The sequence below is a fragment of the Cetorhinus maximus genome, chromosome 4 (genome assembly GCF_964194155.1).
Source record: "Cetorhinus maximus chromosome 4, sCetMax3.hap1.1, whole genome shotgun sequence".
In the NCBI taxonomy this organism is placed as follows: domain Eukaryota; kingdom Metazoa; phylum Chordata; class Chondrichthyes; order Lamniformes; family Cetorhinidae; genus Cetorhinus; species Cetorhinus maximus.
The window spans coordinates 119,630,377-119,644,135 of NC_135882.1; the positions used below are offsets into that span (position 1 = coordinate 119,630,377).

General features: G+C 43.1%; 1 protein-coding gene across 1 annotated transcript in view; it reads right to left on the minus strand.

Annotated features, from left to right (window-relative positions):
* LOC144680090 (cyclic nucleotide-gated channel beta-3-like) overlaps positions 1–13,759 on the minus strand; it is a 183,730-nt gene that overhangs the window by 51,102 nt on the left and 118,869 nt on the right. Inside the window, exons 10-13 of the mRNA XM_078541235.1 lie at positions 12,505–12,627; positions 8,836–8,977; positions 1,670–1,829; positions 1,482–1,579 (exon numbers count right to left, since the gene is read on the minus strand). Of these exons, the coding sequence (XP_078397361.1) occupies positions 1,482–1,579; positions 1,670–1,829; positions 8,836–8,977; positions 12,505–12,627 (523 nt within the window). The remainder of the gene's footprint in view (positions 1–1,481; positions 1,580–1,669; positions 1,830–8,835; positions 8,978–12,504; positions 12,628–13,759) is intronic.

Consider the following 13,759-nt stretch of genomic DNA (forward strand, 5'->3'; position numbering starts at 1 on the left):
TAGCCTTTGTCCTCCAGGAGCCAACCATCCAATCGAGCTGGAGCAATGAACAGTCTTGGCAACTGGGAGTGTTGCAGGATGTTTGCATCATGGCAGCTGCCAGGGTACCTGGCTTAGACCTGAAATATCTGAGTTTCGTGATCGCAAACAAGTTGGACCTTCAGAGAGTGGAACCCCTTTCTATTTACGAAGGTACCCAGCTCACCCGGCCACATGGTACAATCTATGGTTCCCTGGATGCAGGGAAACCTAGCAATTGCAATGAAGCATCTAGCTCGCTCAGGCTGACTGGCTTTGTTGGTCCGTAAATGAATCAAGTTACTGACCTGTCTGAACAGAGCTTCAGTGACCAGCTTGACACAGCTGTGGGCAACAGATTGAGAAACACCACATAGGTCTCCCATTGGAAAGAATCTGAGTCAAAAGAATTCAGGGCCACAGTAACCTTAAGAGCTACTGGCATAGGGTAGCCACCTACACAGTTTGAGGCGATCCCTGGGCCAATAATCTGGCAAATGGAGGTCACATTGTTCCTAGAGAGCTGGAGCCTCCTTTGGCACTGGACCCACTGGCTGCAGTATAATGGCGTCTTCAGCAGTCCCTTCTGCCTTGTACTTCTGCCAGCCTTGCATCTCCTCTGGCTGCGCCTCTCTTTCCACAGGTCGCACTCTGGGACGCTGACTGCAGGCACCTGGCCTCCTCTCCCTTCTGGCCCTCCCCTCCTCTTCTGAGGAGGTCCCTCCAGCAGAGTAGACAATCCCCATTTACTGCAATACAGAGTGCACAGGATAGTGCACTGAAGGGGGCCCTCAGCAGAAAGCCTCTGAAAATGCTGGTAAACCAGTGTCCTCCAGGATGCAGAGAAAATGCAACAAACTGTCTGAAAACCACCTCCAGCCAACTCATAGCCAAACTCTTACCTACTCAACTTGCCGAGATCCTATTTCTCTTCTATCACATCCTGGATCGAGTTTTAATAATGGCCAATGGCTCGTGCGCTAAGCTTGAAATTGCACAGGTCACATAAAATCCCAGTGAATTGCCTTTTTAATTGGTCTAATTGCTCCTATAATTGTCAGCAGGCGCGCTTCAGAGATCCGTGTGCACCCTGACCTTAATATCGCGTGATGGTGCAATGACTTCAGGATCCCGCCCCCACCTTGCCCCCCACCCCCGACGTCTTCTTGTGCGATTTGACACAAGATTGGGACCGCTGCAAGTCTGCTCCAACACTGTAAAATCAGGCCCAGGAAGAATTCCTGTTTTATGCGCGTGCTGTTTTTTTGGCAGACTCATTAACATATTTGCAAAAAATCTCTGTGTACTCTATTATTTTAAATGAGTTAATAAATATGTTAATGTGGCACAATGAGGAAATCAATGCAAACATGTGGAACAGTGTCCTGGAAGTAACATACAGAAGAATTTCAAAGCTCACTTTCAATAGTGTACTTGCAATTTAAAGGTTCCAATACACGTACCTTAAACAGGTCAACTTTGCTGACTATTGCATAGTTTTGATCAATAGCAATGGACAGCTGCATTTTTACTGGCATACTTCCCAGTAGCTCAGATGAATCTAAAAGGAATACAGTTTATTTTTAATGCAGAAGAAGACACCAGAGAAATTTCTGAAAGAGGAAGCAAAGTGTGGGCTCAGCTTACATACCCAGCTGGCCTTGTGATTCCCATATGTATTCATACCATTTACGCACACGATTTTGCACATTTCTTGAAACTGAATATGCATTCATGTACTTCATTGTGTTGTCAACTGAAATTTGGTAATAGTTCTTCCCCGCAGTGGCTTTCCCAATAATATCACGCATCTGAAAATGAGGAAAAAGGCAGACCCGTCAGACATTTCCACTAAATGCTGCAGTAAGCTTGCTTCATCGTCTATTGTCAAGCATTTTCACTGTATCCGTCAATTGAAGATCTTAGAGGCTACCTAACAAAGAGTAAACCATTTATAGACCTTGGGTGTATGAAGCCTTAGTTACTTGCCAGTTGAGGAAACGCCTGTCGTCAAAACCAACTGTTTCTGCAAGTTTTCAGCTCATACACAATATGGTAATATTAACTTTGACCAAGAAGTAAATGGGTGATGTCAGGTCAGCTTCACATTATGCACCTCTCCCGATTTTCATTTTCATTACCAAAGTGAAAATTACCCCCAATGACATTAAAATAACACTGCTGTGACAGTTTTGAATTTCTTGAATGCTTGATGGTTTGAAGTGGATAATGTTGAGGGCAACTGATGTGGCCGATGCCCCTAAAATTTGAGGAGATACGAGGTGATTCTACTTTTCAAATATCTTGGTCAAACTGGGATGTGATAGCTGTTAGTAAACTGACACATTCTGATTTTGTGATTGACTGGGATAAAAAGCGAGCGACGGGGAGAGAAAATGATTAAAGCCTCCCCTGCTATCTCTATGACAGCAATGTGGAAAAAAATCTGGTGGAAACAACTTAAGTAAATGCTAAGTAGTCTGTTGCTAATATAACACCACCAAAACCAGTCATTATGTGTTCCTGAAATTGGAATTAATTTGATAAATCCAGATGATTGCTCAAGCACTTGAAAATGGAGAATTTACCTGAAACTTAAGGGGATAATCAAATGGTTATTTTAAAAAAGAAAATGCAGTCTAGGTAGTTCCTGCCCAGTGCTGCGTATCAAGGAAGAAAGTTTATTTTGGGAAAGTGAAATTGAACATTTCAAGTCCAGTAAGTCCAGCAAAACTGCTCTTTGAATGTGAGATAACCTTGAAATAATAAAATGGACTCAGGCACAAGGTAATAGATTATATTGTGAAGTAAAGAGCCGAATTTTAAACTGGAAGAGTGTGTGGGTTTGGGTGCGAGTCAGGGTGTTAAAACCAGGAAAAATGCAATTGAAGCAGAAGTCTGTTCTAACTCACCGACTTTTTTAGTTAACTTGAGCACGTTAGGCTGCCTGCACACAATCCCTAGGGGAAAGCAGACAGCCGATTACCATATGTTAATAAAAGCAAAATACCACGAGTGCTGGAAATCTGAAATTAAAACAGAAAATGCTGGAAAATCTCAGCAGGTCTAGCAGTTTCCGTGGAGAGAGAAACAGAATTAACGTTTCAAGTCCATATGACTTCTTCACCGCATCTGTTAATCGCTCAATTTGAGCTATATTAATGCATACTTTTGACTTTACTGTCAATCCATGGGTTTCCTGGGCTACTTGAAACATGCCTGTGACAGCAAGGTGAATACACAACAGCAATTAACAGAGCTGAATCAATCTCAGGGAGATATGCCAATGAATACTCAGTATTCATAGCTGCTTTCATACCTGATTGTGTACCTTTTCTGAGAGGTTACTTGCTACACTTTGGAGATTTGCTCGATCACATCAAGATGGATATTGCTTATGCTACCTTAGATTGGACTGCAGATAAGAAACAAGGTGACCAGCAACAGCATCTGGAACAACCTGATGTTCACAGCTCTGTAGTTTCTCAGGATAGTGGGAAGAGTAGGCAGGAAAGCGGCAGAGAAGTGACCAGCAGAGAGGTGCAACTTCCAGGAGTCAAGCAATACCCACAAAATGAAGTCCATAAGTAAGGGCTCAGTTTTCTTGCCATGATTGAATACTAGCGTCTTAGGAGGCTCAAGGTGTCATGTCAAGTAGTGGCAGACATCTGCAGCCTCCTAGAAGATCATGTGATGCACTGTGGATCTGTTACTATAGCTCTCAAAAGTCACCATCACCCTCAACATTTTTGCCTCCAGGTCCTTTATGGGCTCTGCCACAGATATATATATCCGGGATCTCCGACTTGGTGGCCCACCAATGCATAAGACAGATGACTGATGGTTTGTTTGCTAGGGCTGACAATTATGTCAACTTTGCCACTGATAATGTCAGTCAGAATGAGCAGGTACTCAGCTTTGTGGTTCCGGCTGCTTCCTGTAGGTGTACAGTGCCATCAACTGCAGATAAATGGCATTTTGGGCACCCCAGATAAACCAAGAGTATTTGTTAACCTTAAAGGTTTCTACTCCATCAATGTGAGCAGGTGTGCAACCATAAAAAGCAGTTAATGCAGTTGTGTGCAAGGTTTCGTGGCAGCTGTCATGAACCTTTCAGCCTACAGTGGTCCAAGCTTTCTGATCTTTTTGGACTTGGAAGTAGAATTAATGGGTAATGGCTAAAAGAAAAGGCTTAGCCACAGCAAACTTGGCTCATGAGACCCATTAGAAACCTGATTGAAGCCAAATAGTGCTATAATGAATGTCATATCACCACCAGATTTGTGATTTGATATGCCATCGATGTGCTCAAGATGGGCTTCAGATGACTAGATAGATTTGGAAGTGGCCGTCAATATGCACCAACCAGGGTTTCCAGAATGGCTGTAATTTGCTGTATACATAACATTGCACAACAACAATTCTTGGACCTGCAGGAGGAACAAGGCAAGAGCTCAGATTTTCCTCAGATGACTTGGAAGGCGAGGAGGAAGAGGAGGAGAATGATGATGAGGACAATGCACATTTCTACCAGGGATGGACCTTATTAATGTATTGTGGCTATATGATGCCACAAATAAATAAAAACACATTTCTTTCTGCTCCCCTCATGACCCAATTGATACCACCGACACAAATCAATTCTGTAACCAACCAATCAGCCCTTCAACAATCCCCCATTGGTCCCTGTCAATTCATGTTCACACATTCAGCATCAAATAATTCAGATGACCCCTTACCATCCAGCACAAGACTGGACAAGATGGGAAAATTGTGGAAAAGGACATCATTTATATGATGTTAATAAAGAACAGAAATTTATCAAAGCTATATTTTCTCAGACATCCATTTGCATACCTTCTGCAACTACTAAGCCAAGGTGGCCCTTCAGTCCATCATGTCTTTGCCTGTTCAGCTAATGGAAATGTGCTGCACAAACTCTATCCATTTTTACCAGCCATTGAGTGGTCTAACCAGCCATAAAGGGGCCACTGGTGACTGCTGAAAAATTGGGCCAGGAAGCTATTAATTTTTTGAAGGGTGAAGGGCCCTCGAAAAGAATCTGGCCAGCGTTTGAGGCTCTGCTCTGGATTGCCTACCACCTGCACCTCCAGTCACCCTGGCCTGACCTGCTGGCTGTCTCAGTGTGGGATCCAGTGAAGCTCTGAAACCTGATATTCCCATATCAATTTGGAAATTGGTCTAGGTATATACTCCTACAAATAGCAAAACTAACCTAATTTGACAACTACCACCCTTCATGCAATCATCAGCAAAGTGATGGGAGGAATCATCAACAGACCCATCAAACAACACATATTCCTACCTGGCACTGCTCAATTTGGGTTTGATCATAAGGTCTTGGTTCCCAATCTCATTACAGTCTTGATCTAGAAATAGGTGCAAGAGCTGAATGCCTAAGGAGAGGTGAGGATAGTGCCCTCGATATTGAGGCAGCGCACAAAACTTTGTAATGAGCCATGCTGTGTACCTCAGTGGGGGCTCAAGCTTGTGCAAGGTTGTCATCAATTCAAGATAACCTGAAATTCTTAAAGCCAGCCTCCAGCTCTTAAAGTAATGGTGCATTCTGGCTGCAGCAGGTGTTAAAGATGACCGGGGAAGAAAGTCTGATCTGCAAGACAACTGACTATTAGTGCAACAAAGGAGAGAACATACTGTAAGGTTCTCAGATGCAGCACCAGAGGTAGATTAGGAAGAGAGATATCCTCTATGCACAGGAGGCCAGGAGACCCTTGAGATAAACTCTCAGAAGGCAACTGGAGCAAATATCCATTGTGGTCAATGTAGGATTGGAGCCCTGAGGACCTGGGTGCAGTGCTACAAGAAATTCAATGACATTACAAGATTGTTCAAGGCCAATGAATTCATCTTCAAATGCCATCCTAAAACGTGAGCCACTAGACTCATACACTGCTCAATTCACCACAACACTCCCATCACTCACCTACCGATAATTTCTTATCAATCATGACTACTATCTCACATTCATAGTTTTACCTCAGTCTCACACAACTAGTACTCCTGCAAACTGTCAAGGTGGTATAATAATTCTCATAATGTTATTGGAATTTACGGTAAAATAGAGTGGGATGTGTCTATATGTGCCTGTGTGTATGTGTCTGTGTGTGTGTGTGTGTGTCTCTGTGTGTGTGGGATTTAATTGAATTAGAGGCAGCTAGTCTGGGTCCTTTGATCTAAGAAGAGAGGTTAGGTTTGAAATGTTAATTAGATAAACATGGGAAAGTTTAGAAATATAGGTGTCAAGGGAACATTTGCATTTTGAAATAAACCAGACTAGATTATTTTTAAAGGAGCGGTGAAATGTGTCACCTAGCCAGGTGAAGTTTAGAAACAGTGGGGAGAATTTTCTCCCCATTGGGCAGGCCAGTTGGGAGTGGGTGTGGGCAGGCGGGCGCGGAGCTGATCGTCGCCCGTGATTGGCTGCGCGCCACCATTTTACATGGATGGGCCAATTAAGGCCCGCCCAGCGTGACGTGCACCTGTAATGGTAGAAGATAAGGGAATGATGAAGATAATGGAATGTTAATGATAAGGGAACGATAGACTTGAAATCCTGAAGCATGGACCACTGATCCAGAGACATGAGTTCAAATCCCATCAGAGCAGCTGGGGAATTTAAATTAATTTACTAAGGAAATTTGGGACAAACAAAAAGCTAGTATATCATTATGACCATTGTATCTATTGGATTGTCATAAAACCCCATCTAGTTCACTAAATTCCTTTTAGGAAAAAAAATGTCCGTCCTGTCCTGGTCTGGCCTACATGTAATCCAGACCCACAGCAATGTGGTTGATTTTTAATTGCCCTCTGAAATAGCCCAGTAAGCCATCCAGTTAAGGGTAATTGGGAATGGGGGATAAATGCTGGTGTTGCCAGTGCAACCCCAATCCTGTGAATAAAAAAAAGCACCATCACTCACTCTGAAACTTGCAGCTACCAGCTCAGATACTGACATTGCTCAAACTCTAGAGGTGTGATCTGCATATGGTGAGGCACAGGGAATAAGTGCTCTGCAGCCAGGGCAGTGGGGAAAGGGTAGTCCGGGTGCCAGCTCCCTGGAGCGTGAGGTTACACATGAGTTCTGCTGCAGATAACTCAGTTGAAGGCCTCAGTAGGATGGTGTACAGAAAAAGGCTGATGCAGAGATGCTTGGTGCTTTGGCAGGCCTGTCAGAAAGCCTGCAGACACTGCCAAGGAGTATGGAGGAGTGTGGCTCCAACTTGGCACCAGCCTTTGCACAGAACTTGGAGCCCATTTTTTCCAGTGTGGCCAACTCCATGAGAACATTTGCAGACCCAGCCATGAAAAATACCAGGAATCCAAGAATAGATTGTGAGGGGACACCAGAGTTAACTGTATGGGAGTGGGTAGAGAACCCATTGCAAATGATACACTGGATATGATTAGATAGTTAATGGAACCCAGGCAGCTGGATGATAGCAGAGAGACGCTGGAGGAGGATAGCATGGTCAATCATGTCAAAGGCTGAAGAAAGGTTGAGGAAGAGGAGGAAGAATGTTTGACCTTTGTCACATCAGTCACATAGGATATCATGTGTGATTTTAAGAGCTGTTTCAACACTCCTCCCTTATTTCCTTCCCCATCCCTCCAGAATACATTGTAAGCAGGAATGTTTAGTTCCCATTCCTGTCCATGTTTAATTCAGGCCTTATACCCACAATATCATAACCTCCTCTGGCAATCTAACCAAGTGGTGTACATTCGACTTCTGGGCTGCTAATCTTCACAGATATAGGAGTTAGCGAGCGGCTTCTGGACTCCTGTTGAGGTTTTGCTTATAAAATTGGTCTTTGTTGCTGAAAATGAAGAAATATTTGAGGCTACTGTTCAGAATGATAACAGCTAACAAAGTAGGTAGTGCAGTCTAGATTTTCTGTTTGGCGTTATTTGTTTGGTTCTATCTCATTGCTGCTGATAACTAGTTTAAAATAAATGAACACCACAGCTGAAATATGCTAATCAGAAATGTAGACTATTATGTATAAAGTCACATGCAAATTAACAGGGAGCAAGGGCACATATCCACGGTGGTCTCTGGTGATAATCATGAGACAGATATCTGGTGAGTGCCTTAAAATCTCACATATAACGGGGGCAGGGAAATGTTAGATCATCGCACTTCGAATCATGCAACACTGGAGGGGGTCAATTTGCCCATTCTGCCTTTGCAAGCTCTTTGAAATTAGTCCCATGGGCCTGTTCTTTCCCTGTTGTTCTGAAAATGTTTTTGCTTTCTTTATATATCCACTTTCCTTTTGTGAGTTACTTTTTCATCACCCTTTCAGAAAATGTATTCCAGATTATAGCAATTTGTTGAGTAAAAGAAATTGTCCTCATCTCCCCCCTTTTTGCCAATTATATTAAAAGACTTCCATTAATATTATTTGAGTTGAGTATCCTTTCCCACTAAGAAAGGCCTTTTAGTATTGTTGAACACATCAAATCAACATTGCTAATGTTGTCATGTTATTTTGCTAAGTAATACAATGCATTGATTAATGCAGGTTTAAAGGAAAAACAGTTCATCGCAGAACAATTCCACCCCATGTCAAACTTGGGAAACAAAGTTTTCTAGTTTAGTGTAATAAAGGTTTAAAAACATATTATTTGTTAGTGTTTGTTTCAGTGACACTGGTTTCAAACCTCTCCCTCAGCTTTTGCTTCTATTCATTGGCTTAGTCTACACTTTATAAGTGACACAATGAATACACTGTAGTGATCAGCGATTCATTTTGAGGTATATCAATTTACCTGACCAAGTAAGCTGGAGAAAACAAAGACACCTGTGAAATAATTGCACCCCTGAAAGATTATTTCAAAGAGAGTGACTGGTTCGGAAATACCACCAATAGTAATCAAAGAGCGGATTGCCCAATAGTAACATCTCAGGTACCTGGAGAACACAAATATTTTTCAGTAGTTGAAACCATGTTTAAATTAGGGGAAACATTCAGAATGGAAGTTTTTGGTTAGAACATCAGTATTTATAAGAACAAGAAGGATTTAAAAAAAAAGATAAAAGTTGCATTCATATAGTGCCTTTTTCATTCTCTGGAAGGTTCAAAATGCATTGTAACCAATTAATTACTTATCCTGGAATATGATACATAACTAACAGTGTAGGAGCACTATCACTGCAAAAATCCAAGAGAAAGGCCCCCTTCTCAGGGCAACTAAGGATGGGCACTAAAAATGTAGCCTTGTTCACTTCCAAAGAGCAAATAATATACACAAAAAATTCAGATTAACTGGTCATTCATAATGGACCGTAACTTTTGGTGGAGTGGCATCAGCGTCGGATAGCCACTCCATGCCCAATTTACTTACTCTAAATTTCTTCCTGTCTCATCCAACCTTCTGACCCAGGCTGGGTGAGATCCAGGCAGGGCAGCTGTCCTCGAGGCCCAGCATCGCAGTCCAGCAGAGTCAGATTGAAGAAGGACACGTCCCCCTTTTTACGTCACTAGCTGCTGTAAGCCAGGTAAGTTAAAGGCCCCATTGAAATTGACAGGCCAGGGAGAAGGTGAGTGTCTAAGGCAAGTGGATAGGATTTGGAGGGGTGAGGGAGATCAGACGTCTGGGAGGGGGAATTGGAGGTTGGTGGTGTGAGGGGGTTGGGAGTGATTGGACCTTGGGGCTGGTTAGGGTGCTGCGGTGGTTGGACCTTGGGGGTTTTTGGGGTGGTGGGTCAGACCTTGGGTGGGGTAGGGGTTGGACCTCGGGGAGTGCTGGGGGGTCAGAGCTGGGGAGGTAGAGGGTTGGACCTCAGGTGGACTAGGGGGTCAGACCTTAGGGGCGGGAGGGGTCAGATCTCTGTAGGGGTGGGAGTTGGACCACAGGGGGTTGGGGGTAGTCGGGGTTCAGGATTTGGGGTTTGGGAGTTTTGGGGGGTTAGGCCTTGGGAGGGGGATGGTGGGGTGGAGGATCTGACCTTGGGGGGAGGGGGATGAAGGGGAAAGGGGATGTCGGACCTCGGGGGGTGGGGTGGCGGTGTCAGGACATGGGTGGTGGGGTTGAAGGTCAAGGGTGTCATGTCAGTTCAGTGGGGGGAATCAGGGCTGCGGGGGTGTTTCAGGTCTGGTGGTGGGAATTTGGGCCTGCGGGGGGGATGGGGATGTGGGTTGGGTCAGGCCTGAGGGATGAGCGGGTTGGGTTGAGGGGGGCTGGGAGTCGGAGGCTGGGGATCACCATGGGGGTGTAGTCAGTCGGGTGGCCGGAGTCCTCTGGGGGTAGTCCTGTGGGGTGGGAGGTGGTTATTGCACTTGGCCTTTACAATAGCTACCCAGAAGTTAGAAGAGATTTGAATTCTTCTAAATTTTTCTGGGTAGCTATTTGTGTAACACAGCCAGAACCATCTGAAGTTTGTGAATTGAATAGCATTTTCAGATGGTTCCCAGCACTGGGCAATTGCCCAGAGGAAGTTTGCACTTCTCGGTAATTACCATGCAAACACCTTACTTGTGAAGTTCTGTGAGGGATTTCCCAGTGCATATTTGGGGTATCCCCCAATCCGACGCTGGGCAGCTCAGGAGTTATGGCCCACTGTTGTTTGGGGGTATGTCCTTGTCTGTATAACAACGTTCACTGCACTCGAACAGTGATTATTCTTTGGAAGTTTATTGAGCTGTTTTAACATGTTGTTGCTATATAAATGCAACTTGTGTATTATTGCTACTTTATTATTATACTTTAATATATTATATTGTGTCTGTCACCCATGTTAAGTCCTAAAACTTGCATTGTCTCTATCAGGAGAAATGTATTTGTGTAGTGTCACTTCCAGTGCCGCTACGCAGACTTACTTTGATTCCCCAGGGCAGGCAGTACTTCTTGGTGTCATTGAGGAACGCCGGAACGCTGGACAGACCTTGCAGATAGCACAATGCTGCCTGCCCCTGGGGAATTGATGCAAGTTTGCATTGCACCACCAGAACAGGTGCTACTCAAACACATTTCTTTTCCAATGTATTTTCTGTCTCTTATTTTGATATGAAGGAGATTTTGTCAACGATACCATCAGTTCCAGGTTTCCAACTGAGTTGGCCCAAAATAAATTGGAAATCTGGAAGCTTATAAAGAACTGAAAATAAAAATAGTGTATAAAACAAATGTCCGAAAGGTCTCTATCTCATCATGTAACAACCAGTTTCAAGAAAAATATATTATAATGCAATAACAAAATTGTTGAGTATACCTGACCAAGAATGGCTGAAAGAATAAGAACTCCTAAAAAATAGTTGCACATCTGAAATATTTGCTCAAATTGATTGGTGGGGTGTGGAAGCTCTGCAATCATCAGAAGGGATTTCTCCGCATAAAGGAAACAGCTGATGTAGCTATAAAAAAAAAAATTACAAACAGGGCAAGAAGAGAAAAGAAATGATTGAAAAAATAGAAAAAGATAAAATTTTCAAATTCCAGCATAAATTGAATGGTTAAAAATAACATTTTACCACCAAAGCTACATGTTAAAATATGAAGAAAATAAATAAATGCAAGGTTCAGTGAAAACACTTCAAAGAGAAGGCCCAAAGAGAAGAAAAATGCGACATGCAGCAGTGACGCAATCAGCACTTCAAAGAATAAATTTTGCAAAAAGGGCAAGCAGACTTAGATTCTGCAATATAAGCAATAAATAATTTGTACATGGTCCCGATAGTAATTGTTTTATTAAATTATTGACTGGAAGTTCTGCATTCTATCTGAGTGTGATGTCTGAGTGTGATTGTAAGGCAATGCAAGGAATGGGATTTCTAAACTGTAATAGGAGAGCTGAGACAGAGTTCAACTGTCATCTGGACTCCAAGATAGGTAACTGCTTTATTGATCCTGAAAATTGCTTATTGCTTAAAATAACCCATACCTTTTTTAACATGGAAGGTTAACATAATTTTGGTGTTAAAGAAATTGACTGCAGAGCTTAACCAAGAAAACCTTTGGTGTTGAAAAAAAATATTGGTGAAGCGACAAATGGTGGCTTCGATTAAGCTCAGTAAAGTTATGCAAAATAGCCAAAAGAGCTCTTTAATTGTACTTGACTTGAACAATGAATTTCAATAGCTTTTTGTCAAGGGCCTTTCCCACTACATTTCACGGCTCTCCCTCTCCCTCTGTCCCTGGGAGATAATTCCGGGGTCAGTGAGCAGTGGGTAAGCAGCCAAGAGCAACAAGGAACAGCACATTTGCTGAGGACCGCAGGTAAGGGGGAGGGAGGCAGCAAATACAGAATATTAGTAGATTTGAATTTTAAAACTCACTCATATATTCCCAAAGTTTGAAATTATTGTCTGTTGGTATGAAAATATAATCATTGGGCTTGAAAAAGTGAAGTGCTATTATGCATCGTGCAAATGCTGTGCTAATTGCTCTCTTTTTCGTTTTGCAGCAGCAATCTCAAACGGTATCTGAGGAAACTTTTACCTATTTCCTTTGCCATTGTAGACCCACTTAGTGCTGTTAATGCCTTCATACTCTGAAGCCCAGTAATAAATACAAGCATTTATATGCAGTAGGAAAAGTAGGTATCCTGTTGTTCGTGCAATTCTGAAAGCAGAATGAAATGTATGTGCTAGTTAGTATCAATGGTGAACCCACTTGCTTTGCAACAAAGTAGCTGTAGTATGGCTTTCAGGGTTGCTATCTAACTTAGTAGCTCATATCATTATCAAAGCTTTGTCAGATTGTGATATATTCATTGGGGCGGCACCTTATTGCGAATGCACTGTACACCTAGAATTAGGTCTGATGAAAGTCAAGGATTGAAGCCCACATTGAGAGTGAATTTAAACACCCAGAGCGGGTGGGTTCGACTCAATTGGGAAGTTAAAATGTTAAAAATTTCAAACCTGAACTCAAACCACCTCAAATCCACTTACTTCCAGTTTTCACAGAGGGATGGGCAGCCACTCTCAGGAGGCAGGTATTTAAATATATTAATCAGGCTGCCTGCTTTTGGGCCCGATTTTAACTCTGTCCAAGTGAATGGGTTTTGAGTGAGATAAATCTCACCCAGCATCTTTGTTTCAGGTTTAGCACTGGCTGACCTGGTTTCTTAGGCCTTGGGAATCCTGGCAGCTGAAGGGACATGAGGATTGTCTTTCCAGCACTGCTTGTGAACCAGGAAGTGCAGGAGTGCTTTACCCATCCTTCCCCCCAATCTACGCTGTCCAGTAATTGGACTGCCCTCCACAACCAGGCTCTCCGTCCTGTTAACTGATCCCCTCACACTGTTCTCCATGGGCCATGATCTTCTGCCTGGCAAACCACACCCCATGATCTATTCGCTCACATCCCCAACCTCCCTCCCCCACTAGCTCCAATTTTCCTGTGTGTTCTCCGAGCCCCTCCATCTCCTTCCAACTGATGACCTCACAATCTCTCCCTCCCAACAGCCTCCATATTCCACGGCTGCTGCCTGGTGCCACAGTTGCTCAATCTGTCTGGCTGTGATCGGAAAATGGATTCTAAAAATGGTAATCATGTCTTCCCATTAAATTCAGATGGATTTGAGAAAGTCTCACACTTCTGGTTATAAAAACATATGCTCACTTATTTTTCAGTTTCAGTGTGACAAATGATTGCACCATGAACCTGCCATTTTCTCCTTTCTTGTCAATGTCTTGCATATTGTCAGCATGTTTTGTTTTCCTTTTCATCTCCTTAAGTGCATTATAAA